The sequence below is a fragment of the Lissotriton helveticus genome, chromosome 8, assembly GCF_964261635.1.
Source record: "Lissotriton helveticus chromosome 8, aLisHel1.1, whole genome shotgun sequence".
NCBI lineage: Eukaryota > Metazoa > Chordata > Amphibia > Caudata > Salamandridae > Lissotriton > Lissotriton helveticus.
The window spans coordinates 159,466,205-159,484,951 of NC_136069.1; the positions used below are offsets into that span (position 1 = coordinate 159,466,205).

General features: G+C 48.4%; 1 protein-coding gene across 1 annotated transcript in view; it reads left to right on the top strand.

Annotated features, from left to right (window-relative positions):
• The window catches only part of C2CD2 (C2 calcium dependent domain containing 2), a 434,056-nt gene that overhangs the window by 327,937 nt on the left and 87,372 nt on the right, over positions 1–18,747 (top strand). Inside the window, exons 9-11 of the mRNA XM_078656804.1 lie at positions 2,340–2,467; positions 4,118–4,289; positions 5,885–5,998. Of these exons, the coding sequence (XP_078512930.1) occupies positions 2,340–2,467; positions 4,118–4,289; positions 5,885–5,998 (414 nt within the window). The remainder of the gene's footprint in view (positions 1–2,339; positions 2,468–4,117; positions 4,290–5,884; positions 5,999–18,747) is intronic.

An 18,747-nucleotide genomic window follows, 5' to 3' on the forward strand; every position in this document is an offset into this window, starting at 1 on the left:
GCAAGAAATTTCTGACAGGAGATCTTCAATTTTATTAACAAAAAAGTCCTGGAAGCTTTGACAGTCCTTCTGTGCAAAGTCAGGCCTCTGCTCCTTATTTTTTCTCAGTTCCGAGAGCACCTTGAAAATTTCTTTCTGGGGATTTTGGGCAGTTGCAATCCTTGTCTCAAAAAACTCGGATTTGCGGGCTACAATAGCCTTTTTATACGAGGCCAACTCCTGCTGATATAGACTCCGTGCCCTCGTATTATAATCCTGCCTCCAGGCTCTCTCAGCCTTCCGCAGGGCCTGTTTCTTTGACCTCAAGAGATCATTATACCAGGGTGCTCCTGCACCTTTGTCCACTATTTTCATCCTTTTGGCCGGTGCCACTAAATCAATGGACGATTTTAATTTGTCCACTACCCTCTGACATGTGACCTCTATGTTATCGTCACATGTAGTTGGTACGGCGGAGTTCAGTAAGTTTCCCACTAGATCTTTCTCATTGATGGAATTCCATCGCCTCACTGTTCTCCATGATGGCCTAGCTTTCCCTCCATGTTTTAGTGCTGCCTTCTGTCCCCTAATCAAATAATGGTCTGACCATGCACATGGACTGCCAGCCAATGGCCCAACTCCGGGGTCGGTCGACCACACCAGGTCTAACGTGTGGCCCTTATCATGCGTGGGACCTACTACATGTTGAGTTAGTCCAAGCGTTGTTAAGGCTTCCTCTATATGACTTGCCTGCCCTTCTTTGGGGAATAGCTCCCAATGGAAGTTAAAATCTCCCATGACCAATAGGTCCTTGTAACGAGAGCTTAAGTCGTGGACCAGCTCTGTAAAGCCTTCTACAAAATCGGGGGTAGCCCTGGGGGGGCGGTACACCAGTAGAATGACAAAACAGACCTTATTCGCCCCAAATTTGACCCCCAAAATATCTGCCCCTCCCAGGCATTCAACACATACTGTTTCCACCTTCCAACAGCTCTTATATAAAAGAGCGACACCCCCTCCTCTCTTGTCATTAGCTCGATTCAGACAGATGGACAAATAGTTAGGGGGTAGGGCGGCCACCACATCTTGTGTGGAGGAATCTTCCAACCATGTCTCTGTGACCCCTAAGAAGTCAAACTCCCCACCTTGTAATAGTGTGAATATTTCAAGGTTGTGTTTCTGAAGTGATCTGGTATTTAAAAGCCCATACCTCAAAAGCTTTCCAACTGCCCTGACCTTCTGGCTCTTCTGCTCCCACACAGCTTTGAGTAGTCCCTCCCTCCGTAATAGAGTGAGACAGTCTACACTGAGCTCAGGTATCCGCTGCTGATAAGCCATCAGCTCCAATCTACTGTACCTAATAAATGGGCCAGGATTTATGGCCCCGGGTCCCGGTAGGTCTCCGGCGCGCCCATGGCGCGCTCGCTGCGCGTAAACGCTGCGCGTCAACATGAGGCTGGTTTAAATAGGCGTCTTAGAAGAGCGCCTGACAACTCTGATGTTGTCCCAAAATGGCGCCCGCCAGGCGTCCAACCTCTCCCAATCAAAAATGGCATCCAAGATGTATCTGGTGGTGTTGAGGACCCGCTAAGCAGCGGTGGAGAACCTATTATCGTGCAAGTAAGGGGGCATTACTATTTAAAACACTAACCTCTATTTAAACGATATTTTTAACTAAGTAAAAAAACGAGTCCCTATATTAAAACTCAATGCCTTTCATTGACACAAATATACAGCGCAGGTCGCATTAAGCGCTTTCAAGTCACAGCCTTAATCGTGCAGTAGTAGCGCTTTTAAGTCACAGCCTTGTTCGTGCAGTAATTACCTTGTACAGACCGGCGCCGCCAAAGAGCCCGTCTTAAATAGGCGTCTTAGAAGAATACATTTAGCAGATGTTACGTATCTAAAGGGTAGTCGGCTGAACCCCAACCAAAAGCAATTTAATAAACTTGAATATTTGTGTGAAAGTTACATTAAGTTCTCCTTTGTGTCTCATTGGCTGTTGTCTTTGTTGGTGAATGCTGTCAGTGAAGTCATTCTCTGCCCCTAGATTGATGAAATATTTCTGCCTTGCATTTTATTTTTGTGAAATGTCCTGGTTTTTGTTTTTCGATATTTGGTCACCGTAAGAGTACCTATTAATTTAGCTTTGCATTTAAATCATAAAGAAGAGCTGACATCCATTGTTATTTAATGTGCCTTGCATTTCTCTGTGTAATGTGTTAGGTGGCTTGCACCTAGTGCATGGCCTTTTAGTTCCTTTGTAATGCGTTCCTTTCTTCTTTATTGTTTCTTGCTTTTTGACATAATTTTGATCTGTATAATGTTGCAGCCAGTTCAGTTCATTTTGTTTCATAAAGGTTCCTTCAATGCCTGGGTTGCTGTCCCATTGGATCTGTTCAAGAAACAGCCGTCTGGAAAACAAAGCTTTCCACTGAGCAGCAGGCCAAGCAGCAATAACCCTGTCTCGGGTACTGTAACAGCAGAGGTATGTTATTCACACGAATTTGGTAAAAACATCCCACATCAGGAAAGAGCGGATTAGTAAGAGCAGTTATTTTATTTGTATTATTACTGTCCAAATGAGCATTGCTGTCTGCATACAATAAAGAGTAAATATTTATAGTGTGCTTTAATATCAACAAACTGCCATAATATTTACTTCAGTGTTGCTGAACTACGTAGTCCTCCATGCTAGCAGTGCAAAATCTGCCACATTTGGAATTGTCTGCCGTTGTGGCAGGAGAATGCTCCATTGAAGTGACTGTCACTGCTGTGTAAAGTATCATTTTTGGAGGGAAATCTGTCAGAAATCCACCAACTACCATATTGGATAGAAAAGTCTCCACCATCTACTATGGACAAATGAAGTGGACCATCAAAATGGAGATAAATTGTCAATGACCACATATTGTGCAGTCTCCTACCCATGCTAAAAATGTTTCTCATTGTGTTAACACGTACAAATGTTTTCATCAAAATAGCAAAGTGGTCTTTCCTGGTGCTAACTTCACCTAACGTGGTAGGTTGATCTGTCACTGTGAAAGGAGCTGGTGAACAGTCACCATGTTTAATGGTGTTAACACCGTGCTTTGACTTACCCAATGACGTAGACAGAGTTTTCGCCATCGGTAGGACATCCACCATGAACAGAGATCTAAATTGGGTGGCTAAATCATAGTTTTTTTTACGGATCCTCTATTAACCCCTCCACCTCCCTTAAATCAGGCTGCATGTTTCCTTTAATAGCAGAACAAATGATCTTGATAGGAAGCTAGAATGGACGTCGGATATAGGTGCGTAATGGCCCATTCAGCACAACATCTACATTTTATGCAGCAGCATGGGTGATCTATTTAACACAAAATGTTATGACCTTGCTTGCGATGTCCATAAAATGTGTAAAATGTTAAAATCCATAGTGCAAATAGTGTTGCATCATTGTCAAGACTGTAAGTGTTTTCTTTATTTTATAAGCCAAATTATCTCCTTTTCAGCGGTCATTGCTAGTTAATTACTGACTAAGCTACGAACTGATAACATACTACAGTAAGAATGGTACTAATAGCACTTCTGAAGTATGCAACACATTATATTCATACTCACTTTCTTCACTAGAATATTCATTTTGTATGTAATTTCAAGGAGGTGTATTTGCCACTTCCCTTTGGGATGTTTCCCAATTAATTTGTGTCCAATTTATGTTACACACTTTTTCATGCAGTATCCTGACATTCCTTTCCTGTTGTCTGGCTTGGACAAATGCTCAGCAGATGCGAAACTAAATTCTTGTTGAATTCTTCTGGTGTTGATTAATTACATAGCGAAGCCAATCTCTGGGCCGTCTCATTTGTTGTCTGAATTGACATTTACATGGCCTGATAGCGCAATGCATTGAGCCTAGGCATCCAACATAAACATGGCTGTAGCGTGCACTACATGCATTATATCACATTATCAATAGTATAGGAAGTCAAAGAAAATAAGCTAAATGACTGGAATTGCAATTGGGGTTTTGTGTATTTTGTGCTTAATGCTTAGCCATTCCCTGTGATTAGTAGTAAACTGGCTTTTTTAAATTTACTGCACTGTAGTGTTTGTCCAATTCTTTATTAAAATGTGCTTTTCTTCATTCAAGTTTTCCTACGTGGAACCCACAGAGCTAAAGTCCTGGCAAGTTACTGCCCCTCCTACTGCTACAAAAGTGGAGAAAGATCGGACGGTGATGCCCTGTGGTACTGTCGTCACTACTGTAACAGCTGTAAAAACCAAACAGCGAGCAGAAGGGAGGACCTCTGCTGTGAACTTAGGTTAGCAGTAAATATGTAAAAGAAATATTGCTTTTTTAATGTCAGATTTGTTGTGTACAAATCCACACTGTTCCAAACGATGTTTGTGTAGCCACATATTAGCTGTCTAAAAAGTGCTATTGCTTTCATAAGCCTCAACCCCTCTTAAGTGCCTAAAAGGGTGACACTATTGAAAACCTTTCTTCTGGAGCATTTGTCCTATTTTTCTGGAATAATGAAAGATCCACAGATTCACCCAGAATTGCTAAAGAATGAATACTATTTCACAGAATTCCACTTTTAATATGTTCTATTCAAACACTAAGTTTATATTGGAAGTGCAGAATTGTAGTATTCAGCAACATGACTTTATGCCACAGAGGTATTATCCACCCTGTTCTGCCCATGAAATGGGAAGACTACTGTGTATCTGGATTAAGCTGAGTAGTAGAGTATTCTCATTTATCTATTTTATGAATACTTGTTCTTCAAAATCCTATTGTCATGTAAGTTGTGAAGTTCTACTCTCAAACTGACCTATAAGGGATACATTTCAACAAGCAATAGTGTACATCTTTACAGCTCTTGGACTTGAGCAGCATGCCTTTGTAAACAATAAGCAAGTAAGGATTAGCAGTAATTTAAAGAAGAGCTTTACAAAGAAGGGAGTAAATATGTGTAACTAAACTAAGGTTGAGCAGCTGGTAAATCATGTTTTTCAATTTTCATTATTTGGTTCAATCTTTTCAAATGCCATCCTCACTTTTTAAATACATAATTTCATCCTATGTGATCTGATGATATAGATTGCATCCAGAATTTGCTGTCACTGAATATGTGTTTACACCTACAAATTTGTTGCAGGATTAACTCTGTATGCCGGCTCTTACTGCAATTTTGGAAGCACTACAGCTTTCATTCCTCGCTTGATGGAATGGGAAAAAGATTTGGACTAGTGCATGGTGGTGGAAACCGTAACATATGAGCTGGGGCTGCCCAAAAAAATGAGGGAAATGGAACATCTATAGAGGGAAACCATGTGCGGGTCCTGTAGTACTAGTTCCTAACATTGCAGACAAGGAACGTATTACCATGGAATAACATTGTTAACATTGGAATAATTGACGATATGCATCTTCATGATGTGCAAGTTTGTGTAACTGTAATTATAATTACTGTATGTAGTTGTGATGGTGTCAATGCTATATATCATTCTGTTAAAGTGACGAATAAAAAGATGTTCCCAAAAAAAATTGGCAGGAGAAATAATTATGAAAATATATACCTACCTCTTATTGCTAGACCCTAATCCCTTGCTTAATTAATTGTAGCTGACATCCTTTCACTTCCATTGATGTTTTCGGACTGCATCTGTGATCTTCGGTAAACTCTATATACTGTATCATCGTCTCACTGTTGTTTTTCTGCTTTAAAGACAATATTTTAACTTCATCTCTTTAGTGTTCGGGTTACTGACCGGCCAAAGACATGACATAATGACCTATAGAACACAAATTTTGATTTAGCCAGTTGGAAAGAAAATGAGGTATTAAAAGTTTGTACATATTTTCCATTGATAATTAAGTTCACCACATGGTCTATTTTTGGAATCTTAGATTCACCTACAAAGACCCCACCAAAAGTAAAGGTGATCGAAAAGGATTTGTGTGTTCAGTCCCTTCCTTCCCTTGGGGCTCCTGTCAGCAAAGCATTGTCTTCCTCAGACACAGGTAAGAGCAAGAATCCAAAATCTTCCTTATGATACTCTTTTCACATTTTGTGTAAATGTAGACTATTCTTCCTTGCCTATGAATGACAAATGTATAATATATTCACTAAATTAGTAATGTTATTAATGGATGAGCTTTCTATTCTTCTAAAACTCATGTTTTTCACTGCCATATTTTTGTGATTTTTGTTTAATAGCCCAAATATAATTGTCATTATCAATAGATGTGTTGCACACCGTCCGTGATTATTTAACAACTTTATCTTGGATTATTGACCGAAAGGAAACTAGCTTTTTAAAGGTTTTCAGACAAACAATGGGAAGATTATCTATAGCAAGCATAGCAAAATGAAAGTTAATAATAGAAATATAACCTTTCAATAACCTTTGGCCCACATGAAAATGATTGTTTTAAAGCTGCAGTGGTTGCCATAGTTGAATCTCTTAATGTTTTTGACTATCACATCAGACTTTCATTGCTTTGTGTCAGCCTGAAAGTGACCTTTCAAAGAGGTTCTTTTGTAGATTGTATTATGGGCATCTTAATTGAGTAACGTTTTGAGAACCTGAGTGTTAATTAATTTTTCCTCCAATTTAGTCCACCTAGATGTTTCACTTTTCGATCACCCGGTGTTTGGCCTTTTACGGGTGGGTGAGTCAATCTCCTCCAGTCTCACCTACGGTAATCACATGGTAATTGGACTGCATGTGTTTTCCATCTCTGTTCGCCTTTTAAAATAAAGCTGCTGTGACATAGCTAGGTTAAGGGGCACTGGGCAAGTTAAATGTGAGCTTATGTGCATACTTGTGGGCTACTCGTGTGGGTCTACTATCATGTGCAGCCCAGTAATTGTGCATGGGGAACCTGACGCAGAAAGTACTCTGCAGGGATGGATGTTGACCTAGGGTAGGCCTTATAATATTATTAGTGGGCACTCCTAGAAAGGCCAGTAAGGTTTATGGGATTATATGCAGCATCACTATATTATACACATACAGGGAAATCTGCCTTAAATTGCAATTTCGCTCAACTTGGGCCTACACAGTGCAATGAGGTATCAAACTGGGATGAAAGTTGTACGCCAAGTTTGAATATGCAGGTTCCAACAACCTACATGTATAGCTTATTGGTCATCCAGAATTGTATTTCTTTTGTCACCCTGCTGGGCCAAGTTAATTACTCAGAGGGAGAAAAGGCCTCCCAAATCAAAGGGAAAAATTATCAGTGCTTCACTTAGCCCCTGAGAAGGAAAGGGTGGGGAGGAAAATATGTTAGGGTATTTAGCTGCTACACTGTAGCGGGGTTGGGACAGCCCAGGACCACTGAACAAAGAACGAAGCCCAGACATTTGAGCCATCACAAGATGTTCTCCCCTTTGAAGTTTTGGTAGGAAAGTCCCTGGCAGTGATGTGAGCTATGGGTAGAACAAAGACCCCAGAGGAGCTGTGCCCATAGGCCGCATGACCTCAACATATTGGATTGACCCGGCATGCTGTGCAGGAGGTTTGAGAATAGGATAGAAGGGTGATATGGTATCCTAAGATTGGCCAAGGGTGCCCAATATCTAGAACTTTCCTTCCCCACTGTTAAACTCTTGCACAAGGGTGAAAAAAGAGCTAAACCCTAGAATTGGACCATGACGGCAGCAACACCATGGACAGCTAGAAAGCAAGCCACCTGATGAACTACGGCCTCCAGCTGCAGCTGAGCCAAGAACCAGTTGGCTCTCCAGAGCCAGTGAGGCTCCCCCCTTTGACCTCCTTAGGACCAGTTGAGGGTGGGAGGGGGTGGGGGGGTAGAGATGCTCTGGACTTCTGTGACCCAGCAAGAGGAGAGGCTTATTGGGGACCAGGAAAAGGAGAAAAGCTGGCACATGGAGCTTGTGAAGGAAGCTACATCTTTTGGATGCCGGGAGCCCTGATGCAACTGCTCCTTGTGGCTAGAGCCCACCACCGGTAGTAAAATGAGCCAAAGAGCAAGGAAATCGGTACGGCGGGGCTTGAGATATGCACTTTCAAGGTTTTCCATTTTAACATGTCCAAAGTAGACTTGCCATGTGTGTGGGCTCCGCTGTTCATTCAGAGCTTTCCTAACAACCAGTTATTATAACTTTCCCGGACCTTGGATGGACATCTGCTAAATTATTAATGGTTGAAAAGATTGCTCAGCGATACTGACATGCTCTAACAATAATTCAGTGCTGCATTTGATTCACATGTACTGTCAACCCTGACACGCTTTCAGCTTGCCTCCAGTTTTTCATGTAGAGGCGCATTCTGTTCTCAAGTTTCTAGTTCAGGCTAAATGATCGAATATTCAGGGTCTCTCAAGTTATCGTATTCAACCACAATGTGTTTTTTTCCCTAGGAAACTACAACTATGCTTTTGTATGAATATTCTTGATTGCAGCAGTCCGCTTTCGGTGATTTTCACACATTTACAGTTTGATTGTCGCAGTGAGTTGCAGCTACAAGCAGATCTCAACATTCTTCAGCGATCTGTAGATTGTGGATTCTGATTAAGAATGTTTCAGATCTCTCCATGTATGTTAATGTTCACTGGCACAAAATAGCTTGCCAGCAATGCTTCTCAGGCAGAGGTTCTAGCATACAAGCAAAATGTTGAAATGTTGTGGTTTTTTCTTCCTCATCACCACCATTCTCCAGGGCCTGTAGGTGCCTGACTTAGGTATATCGAGAGTCCACATTACACCGATTTATAAGCGGAGACCCTTTACTGTTCCTAAATTGATGAGCGGTATGATGGAATAATCAGCTGACTTTACCTATTACTCTAGCCATTCAGTTAGCTGTTGCCAAGACTGTGTTCATCTACTTTGAAAAACTGTCCTGGTACAAAATAATAATTCTCTATACCTCCTTTGACCAGTCGTTAACGTCCGACATGGCCACCTCCACCCACTTCCTACATATAGGCCTGGCAATCACCATTAAATGAAATATTAGCCTCCTCTCATTAGCTTTCAGCTTCCCCATAATCTCAATACCCACACCAGACACAGTAGCTGGGCTTACCTCCAGGCATTTGGCTAAACATGTCAGATATGTTATGTTATGTTATGTTATGTGGGGGTTTTCTATAGCACTCGGCTACTCCGAAGAGTGTCCCGGCGCTTAAGATCCATCACTAGACATCGGTGTGGAAGGGCTGGGTAACTTTATTGGGTGAACAACAAGGTCTTTAAACACTTCCTGAAAGCGAGCAGATTACCCGTGGTTCTGAGGGACACAGGAAGGGTATTCCAAATCTGAGGGGCGAGGAGTTTAAAAGAGCGACCGCCACACCTAGCCCGCCTTGTGGTAGGAACCACGGCCAAGGCTAGGGAGGCCGATCTGAGTGATCTGGAAGGCAGGTAAAAGTTCACCCGTTTCCGGAGATAGAAGGCTCCCAGGCCGTGCAATGCCTTGAAAGCCAACGTCATTGTTTTAAAGATGATCTGTTTTTTTATCGGAAGCCAGTGAAGGGTGGTGAGAAGAGCACTGGCACAGGCCCTCCTAGTCAGACCAAAGATGGCACGTGCTGCCGAGTTTTGAACAACTTGGAGGCGTGATAGGAGGAAGTCAGGGAGACCCAGGTAAAGTGCATTAGCATAGTCTAGGCGAGAACCGATCAATGCCTGTAACTCTTCTATGGTCAACTGAGAGAAGGGGCAAAAATTTCCGAAACATCTTTAAGATGGCGAAACATTTGCCCACCAAGCCCGATATCTGGGATTTGAACGAAAGGCCATTATCAATAAGCATCCCGAGATTTTTGGCGACAACCGAGTCACTCGCCGGAGGGAACATGGCGGAAGGCCACCAGGCCTTCCAACTGGGATCAGGGGGGCCGCCAAAAAAGAGTATTTCCGACTTGGCAGAGTTGCACTTGAGGCAGTTCAGCTGAAACCAGCCGAAAACTGCCTCAAGGCAATCTCTGATGTTCTTACCATTGAAGTCGGCGCCTTTGTCGCACGTGAAAAGAAGCTGAGTATCATCAGCGTACGACACGATCTGAGCTCCGAAAGTCTCTGCCAGAGCCGCCAGTGGGGACATATAGATGTTAAAAAGCGTGGGGCTTAATATAGAGCCCTGAGGCACTCCCTCTTCTAGAGGCGGCATCATGGCAGAGAAAGGGGGAGCCCTGACCGTTTGTTGGCGATCGGAAGGATTTAAACCAACCGAACACCGACCCCCTTAGACCGATCTCCCAGAGTCTAAGAAGGAGACGGTCGTGAGGGACGGTGTCGAAGGCCGCCAATAGGTCAAGCATCACCAACATGGCTCTTCCCCCAGCGTCCAGAGTTTCTCTTATGACCTCAGTGACTTCATGCAACGCAGTCTCGGTGCCCATGTTGGATCGAAACCCAGACTGTGATGGATGCAGGATATTGTTGGATTCAAGAAAATTGGCCAGAGTGAGATGCACATGCATCTGAAAGAGACACGTTAGTATTAGATTCCTTACCTTAGAATATCCCCAGGCGTCAGACTGGATCCGGAAATTTTTGCGTAGCAGTACCCTTGCGCGTCGGTAGGCGTCGTCTGCGGCTCCGCATCCGTCGTCGGCGTCGTGGGCGCGTGATGACGTCGTCGGAGTACTTAGACGCCGCCTCCGCGTGCTGACGTCAGTTCTTCTTTTTTCCGCGCCAGCAAGCGCAGATCTGGAAAAAGCAGTAACCCTAGTCATTTCTTTACTAACTTTTTTGATCATTTTTGATTGCTTTTCGAAGTCTCTCGCATCCGAACGGTGCCGTAGGGATGCCCGGCTTCAAGCACTGTGACGATTGCGACCGTCTGATGTCGGTCACGGATCCTCACCGCGTGTGTATCTTGATGACAAGGCCTGCTCCGACTGCCGGGCCCTCTCCTCTAAAGCCAGGCGGGAGCGGTCCCGTAGGCGCCTCGAACTCCGGCAGTCGGTCCCGCGCCGTGAGAGGTCCCGATCCCATGGGAGGTCGAGGGACAGGTCGCGGGCTCGGAGCCACCACAGCTCCGAGAGTAGGCCGCACTCCTCCGGGTCGAAGTCGTCGTCAGGTAAGAGGCACAAGAAGTCCAAGCAGCATCATCGCTCCTCGGACTCCCCCCCCGACGCTCGCGCGATGCGGCCGGGGGTTCGGGTGACACCGCCCACGCGGCTCCGTCGGAGTCGCGGGCGCCGCGTGCAGCTCCACACCCTCCGGTCCCTGGGCTGAACGCGTCGCAGGAGGAGATCGAGCGCTTCCTCATGGCCATGAGGAAACTCTCTCCTCCGACGGGCTCCGCGGCGCCTCCGGGCCCAGCGGACCTGTCTGGGGCCCTAGCGGGTCGGCGGCTCCGGCCCCGACGCCGTCGGGTGCTTTGGCCCCGACGCCGCCGACGCCTTCGGGCCCGGCGCCGCAGGCCCCCATTATCCCGACGACGCCAGCGCCGAGGGGTCCGGTTGTTCCGACGCCGCCGGCGCTTTCGGGCCCGGCGCCGCAGGACGCCGCTGGTCCTCCTTTGGGATCTGGTTCGTCGCCGGTGGATCTGACGACCTCCGAGGACGGCGCCGGCCCCGGTCCTACCTTCGTTCCTGTTCAGCCGTCGGGACGGCCCCGATGGGCGCCGCTCCAGACGTCGTTTGGTGAATTTCACTTTTATGAACAGGCCCCATTGGTTGAGAACCCTGAATTTCAGGAGATGGGTGATGAAGAGGACTGGGAGGGGTCTGAAGACCCTCTGACCAGAGAGTGTCAGTCTCATGAGGACTGGACAGGACACCTGGGGGAGGCCAGTGGCCTGGACACCTCTCCAGACACTGGTTTTGTCTCTCCTCCTACCGTGGCTTCGGAGGAGGGGGCAACATATAGTGTAGTGCTGATGAGGGCTGCCAAGGCCTTGGGCCTTGAGCTCCCCGTCGTGGCCGTGAGGACTAACCTCCTCACTGAGGTCCTTAAACCGCAGTCAAGCTCAGCCGAGCCTCTGCTGCCCTTTAATGAGGCCTTGATCGACGTTCTTCTGGGCACTTGGTCCAAGCCCGCTACGGGTTCGCCCGTAGATAGGAACGTGGCCAGACGCCACCGCCCAGCCCCGGGCGACCCATGTTTCCTGTCCTCCCACCCTACCCCCGAGAGCCTGGTCATCCAGGCCTCCAATTCCCAGACCGCATTCCCGTCGGCCCCGCCGGACAGGGAATCCAAGAGGTATGACCAGTATGGGAAGAAGATCTTCTCATCCCTTAGTCTAGGCCTGCGGTCTTCCAACACCGCCTGCCTCTTGGGACGTTACACCCACTCTGTGTGGGATAAGGTCGCGAAAGTGCTGCCAGAGTGTCCATTGGAGGTACGGGCCAAACTCGGCCAAGCCCTTGTGGAGGGCCGGGATGCAGCCAAGTATTCCATCAGGTGTGGGCTGGATACCACCGACTCGCTAGGTAGAGCGATGGCAACGACGGTGGCGGTCAGACGCCACGCCTGGCTGAGGTCCGCCGAGCACACTCATGGACATGCCGTTCGATGGCCGTCGCCTCTTTGGCGACAAGGCAGACCATGCGCTTGAGCGCTTTAAGGACTCCAGGGCTACGGCCAAGTCCTTGGGCCTCTCGGGCCAGCGCCAGCAATCGGCTGCCTTTCACTCCTTTCGTGGCCACGGAAGGGGTGCGCCCACACGCGCCGCCAGCCACGCTCCGCAGGGCAATACCCAACGCGGTGGCGGCAGTGGGAACCGCCGTCCGGGCGGTCGGGGGCAGCGGCGAGGTCAGTCCACACCTTCCCCCGCAGCATCCGCCTCAAAACCCTCCTAGTCCGTGCTTTCGGGCCCATGTGTCGCCAGTGGGGGGCAGGGTTCGCCATCACCACTTCCACTGGCGCACTGTCACGTCGGACAGGTGGGTGCTGCGAATCGTCCGAAGGGGCTACTCCCTCCCCTTCGAGGCGACTCCTCCAGCCATGCCACCGCAGAACCACCGTGTATCGGGGGATCATTTGCGACTTCTGCAGGAGGAAGTTACGGCCCTCTTGGCCAAGGGGGCCATCGAGCGCGTTCCTGGGCCAGAAGTAGGGTGTGGTTGCTACTCCCACTACTTTCTGGTACCCAAGAAGGGCAAAGGGGGCCTACGCCCTATCTTGGACCTAAGGAACGTCAACGGCTTCCTCCGGAAGGAGAAGTTCAAGATGCTGACACTGGCTCAGGTCCTGGCTGCCCTGGACCCAGGAGACTGGATGGTAGCGTTGGACTTGCAGGACGCTTACTTTCATATCCCCGTCCTGCCTGCCCACCGGCGCTACCTGCGGTTCATGGTTGGCCACGAGCACTTTCAATTTACCGTGCTCCCCTTCGGCCTTACCAGCGCCCCACGGGTGTTCACAAAGGTGATGGCGGTGGTCGCAGCTCATCTGCGCAGGTTAGGGGTTTCAGTCTTCCCCTACCTCGACGACTGGTTGTTGAAGGCGGGCTCGCCCCAGGCAGTCGTCAGCCACCTCCAGACGACGGCAGACCTCCTGCACCAGCTGGGGTTCTCCATCAATGTGCCGAAGTCACACCTGTGCCCCTCTCAGAAGCTCCTCTTCATCGGAGCGGTTCTGGACTCGGCGCGGTTTCGGGTTTATCCGCCCGAACAGCGGGTCCGGGATATTCAGGCTCTGATTCCCATCTTTCAGCCGTTATCCCGGGTTTCGGTCAGGTTAACGCTGCGGCTTCTGGGGCTGATGGCCTCCTGCATCCTACTGGTGCATCACGCCAGGTGGCGGATGCGGGCTCTGCAGTGGGACCTGAAGTTTCAGTGGGCCCAGCATCAGGGCAACCTATCCGACCACGTCCTGATCTCGGCGGGCACTGCGAGACAGCTGCAGTGGTGGCTTACGGACCGCGATTGGGTCAACGGCAAATCCCTCTCCCTTCCCCAACCGGAGCACGTAGTTGTGACGGACGCGTCCCTCCAGGGCTGGGGAGGCCACATGGGCGAGGCGGAGATCAGAGGCCTCTGGTCTCCGGCGGAGACCCGGCTCCACATCAACCTGTTGGAGCTCAGGGCGATTCGTCTGGCACTGAAGGCATTCCTCCCCTCTGTCCGGGGTAGTGTAGTGCAGGTGTTCACGGACAACACCACCGCCATGTGGTACTGCAACAAACAAGGCGGGGTGGGGTCGTGGATCCTTTGTCAAGAGGCTCTTCGCCTTTGGCAATGGCTGGAACGCCAGGGCGTGACCCTGGTGGCTCAACACCTGGCAGGTTCTCTGAACGCCAGGGCGGACGAGCTCAGCCGTCGGTGCATGATGGATCACGAATGGCGTCTGAACTCGGACGTGGCGCAAGGCTTCTTTCAGCGATGGGGAGAGCCTTGGTTAGATCTATTCGCCACCGAAGAGAACACGCAATGTCATCAGTTCTGCGCGTTGGAATTTCCAAGGCGGCACTCACTCGGAGACGCTTTTCGTCGCGAGTGGAGTTGCGGTCTGTTGTACGCCTTTCCGCCTATACCACTTCTGCCCAGAGTGCTGAAGAAGATCAAGCGCGACCGGGCCCAAGTCATCCTTGTGGCTCCGGACTGGGCGAGAAGGTACTGGTATCCAAAGCTACTCAGTCTGTCAGTCGATCCCCCGGTTCGTCTGCCTCTTCAGGAGGACCTTCTGTCGCAGCAGCAGGGGACGGTCCTCCACCCGAACCTGTCCAGTCTCCACCTCCATGCTTGGAGATTGAGCGGCGACAGTTGAGGCCATTTGACTTGGCTCCTGAAGTTTGTAACATCATTCTGGCAGCCAGGCGGCCCTCACACAGTCGGTATACGCCTGCAGGTGGAACAGATTTGTGGCATGGTGCACAGCAAAGGGTGTGGATCCCCTCAATGCCCCTCTTTCTGAGGTCCTTCTCTTCCTTCTTTCTCTTGCCCAGCAGGGCTCTGCTCTGGGCACTATCAAGGGCTACCTTTCTGCCCTTTCAGCCTTTCTCAGGCTGCCTGATCAACCTTCTTTGTTCCCCTATTGTTAATAGATTTCTTAAGGGCATCACACACACGTTTCCTCCTGTTCCGTTTGTGATGCCTCAGTGGGACTTGAACCTGGTTCTTACATTTCTGATGTGCGCTCCCTTTGAGCCACTTCACAACTGTCCTCTTCGCCTTCTGACTTTGAAGACTGCTTTCCTGGTTGCCATCACCTCTACCAGGAGAGTGAGTGAGCTCCAGGCCCTTTCTTGTACTCCACCTTTCCTTTCTGTCCATCCGGACAAAGTGGTGCTGCCTACCAAACCTTCTTTCCTGCCCAAGGTTGTCACGGCCTTCCACATCGTGCAGTCTATCACCTTGCCAACCTTCTTCCCGCCACCGCACCCCTCTAAAGAGGAAGAGCGGCTCCACCGTCTGGACCCAAAACGTACGCTCTCATTCTACTTGGATCGCACACGCCAGTTCCGGGTGGATGACCAACTCTTTGTTGGTTACGTGGGCGCGAAGAAGGAGAAAGCGGTGCACAAGAGGACCATCTCCCGGTGGATCATCTTGTGTTTTCAGGCATGCTACTCCTTGGCTAGGAAGGAGCCCCCTGTTGGATTACGGGCTCATTCCACCCGAGCCACGGCGACTACAACTGCCCTGGCCGGGGTGTGCCCTTACAGGATATCTGTCAGGCAGCTACGTGGGCATCGCTGCACACGTTTGCAAGACACTACTGCCTGGACAGTCAAGTCCGGAGGGATGGCTTCTTTGGCCGTTCTGTCCTCCAGGACTTTCTGGTGTGATTATTGGTTCGCAGACCCACCACCGGGGTTGGTATTGCTGGGGTATCTATTCTAAGGTAAGGAATCTAATACTAACGTGTCTCTTTCAGATGCACAAGTTACTACTTGTGTAACGATATATCTGTAAGAGACATTAGTTAGTATTAGATTCCTTACCGACCCACCCATCCTCCCCGTTCTGCGGACCAATATCTAGGGTTAGGGTTGTCCCCTTTCAGGGCCCTAGTTTCAATGGCACCAGTGTTGGTTTTTAACATGGCTCTGCATTTCTGGCGCGGAAAAGCTGTGTCTAAGAACTGACGTCAGCACGCGGAGGCGGCGTCTAAGTACTCCGACGACGTCATCACGGCGCCGACGACGGACGCGGAGCCGCAGACGACGCCTGCCGACGCGCAAGGGTACTGCTACGCAAAAATTTCCGGATCCAGTCTGACGCCTGGGGATATTCTAAGGTAAGGAATGTAATACTAACTAATGTCTCTTACAGATATATCGTTACACAAGTAGTAACTTGTGCTTCTCAACTCCTTTCGCTAGGGCAGGCAAAAGCGAAATAGGTCTGTAATTTGCGTGTACTTTAGGATCGAGATTGTTTTTTTTTTAAAAGAGGTAGTATCAGGGCTTGTTTCCACCGCAAAGGGATATAAGTTTACTTACTGCTTTCTAAAAGGAAGAAAGGTCAGTGGAAGTGGTGAACATACACACATGGTCGACCACTGGAGCAACACATTTCTTACAGCTCTGCAGAGAGTAGATGGGATAACTGTAGTATAAAGTGTGTTTACAGATACTTGTAATAACAATTTCAGCTCAGTATCTGGCAAGTATCCGTCACATGCTCGATACATAGCAGGTCTCTCTTTATCTACTGCATCGCACAGATAGCCGTACCATCTTACCCACCTCCACCTTAAGATTTACTGAGTGAGTGAAGCTCTTCCAAGAGAGCCCTATTTTCATACTTAACCCTTTTTGTGTGGGTTCCAAAAGGAGATTTGATTATATTTACACCTGGAAAGGTTCCCCTTTAGATGCTGTGTGTAATATATCCCAGGATATTTAGCTATCAACTCTAATTATATTTCCCCATTGATTGATATAAGCCATAGCATCTTACAGGCACTGTGAGGTGCCAGGTGAGTCCCAAATTGGAGCAGACTCATTATAATGAGTCCTACAACTGAGCTGCACACATGCCTATAGTCTAACGGCGGACTCCAATAACTTAGTCTTATTTTCTTTAAGAACTTGGGAGATCTGAACTTATGGAGCAAACCACTATTTACCATCAATGAGGATGCCATTTCCATCGCCAGCCTTCCTCTATCCGATTCATCTGAATTTGCCCATTAGCATCTTAAATGTCTTTAGTTGATATGCCAAGCAATATCTTTGCAACTCCTAGCGCTGAAGCCCTACTTTCTCTAATTTACACCTTAATTTCTTCCAAGCAATTCTTGGAGCTTTAAAAGCCAAAACAAAGTTGTTAATGCTCAATTGCAACTTCTGAAGCCCATTGGAATTGAAACTCTAGCTGCACATTTTACCTCCACTAAGATGGTGTACCCTGGAAGGTGGAACAGACTTGTCACATGATGTCACGCTCCAGCTTTCCCCGACCAATTCTCTGTCAGGCCTTCTGGTCTATCGGCCCCCAGGGCATTTCGGCCCCTTCTCTGCCGCTTTTCTGGAAACCGTCTCTTCCCTGGCCCTCCTTACATCTAACTTCCTGATTACAGGTGACCTCAACATTCATTTCGATGATCCATTAGACACAGGATCATCTAACTTAATTTGTGATCTGGGCGCCCTTGGCCTCTTCCTTGCTAATTCAGGAGCCACGCATTCGAAAGGTCATCTGCTCGACCCTGTCTTCTCGAACATTCCTTCCCTTCAGTTCATGAATTCCCTCCCCCTCCCGTGGTCGGATCACTTCTTGGTCTCGGTCCTCCTCCCAGGCTCTTTTAAGAAACCCTATAAACCCTCAACCTTCATCAAGGATAGATCTTGGGCCAGACTCTCGGTGGAAAACTGGGCCCTGGCCCTGGACGCTACCACCCCCAGTCTCTCAGTTGACCCCGCCATTGCGGACACCCAGTTCAGAGACTGGATTTCCTCTTCCCTGGACAGCCTCATCCCCATCAAAAACCGAGAGGTAAAAAATAAGATTAAGGGCCATGCACCATGGTATAATTCCGAACTCAGAGCACTCCGTAAAGAGTGTAAAAAGACCGAGAGAGTGTGGAGGAAAGACTGGCTCCATAGTAACAAAGACCTATGTCATAACGCGGTAAGACGTTACAAAACAGCCTTGAAGCTAGTCAAAGCGACATTTTATGACAACAGAATTAAAACCGCGACAAACTCCTCAAAAGAATCATACCGAATAGTCAAAGAACTATTAAACATTCCAACAGCACCCTCTTCTCACTCCCCCTCCCCAGACAGAAGTAAGGATCTGGCCAACTTTTTCGACTCTAAAATCTTGCGGATACTGGACTCCCTTCCCACCATTAGCCCCCCTCCCATTCCGGATATAGCGGACGGCAACAACAGTCCACAGCTGGACACCTTCAGAGCAGTCTCCCTCACTGAGGTATCTGCCACGCTGGAGAAAATGAAAAGTGGTTCTCCCCTTGACCCAGCCCCGGCTAGATTCCTAAAGAAGGTCTCCCACAACATAGCCCCTATCATCAAGGACCTTATCAACACCTCCCTCTCGGAAGGTACGGTGCCCCCCAACTGGAAGAATGCAGTCGTTAAGGCCCTGCTGAAAAAGCCCCTACTCAACCCGGACGACATGGCTAACTACAGACCTATCTCGCTGCTCCCTTGTATCAGTAAGATGGCGGAAAAGTTAGTCAACTCGCAACTGTCCCAATTCCTCGAGACTAACCATCTCTTGCGCCAATCCCAAACTGGTTTCCGACCCGGCCATGGCACGGACACTGCCCTCCTCTCTGTCATCGAGGAGGCAAGGTGCATTCTGGACTCGGGAGGATCAGTGGCAGTGATCCTCCTGGACCTCAGTGCCGCCTTTGATACGGTGGATCACCG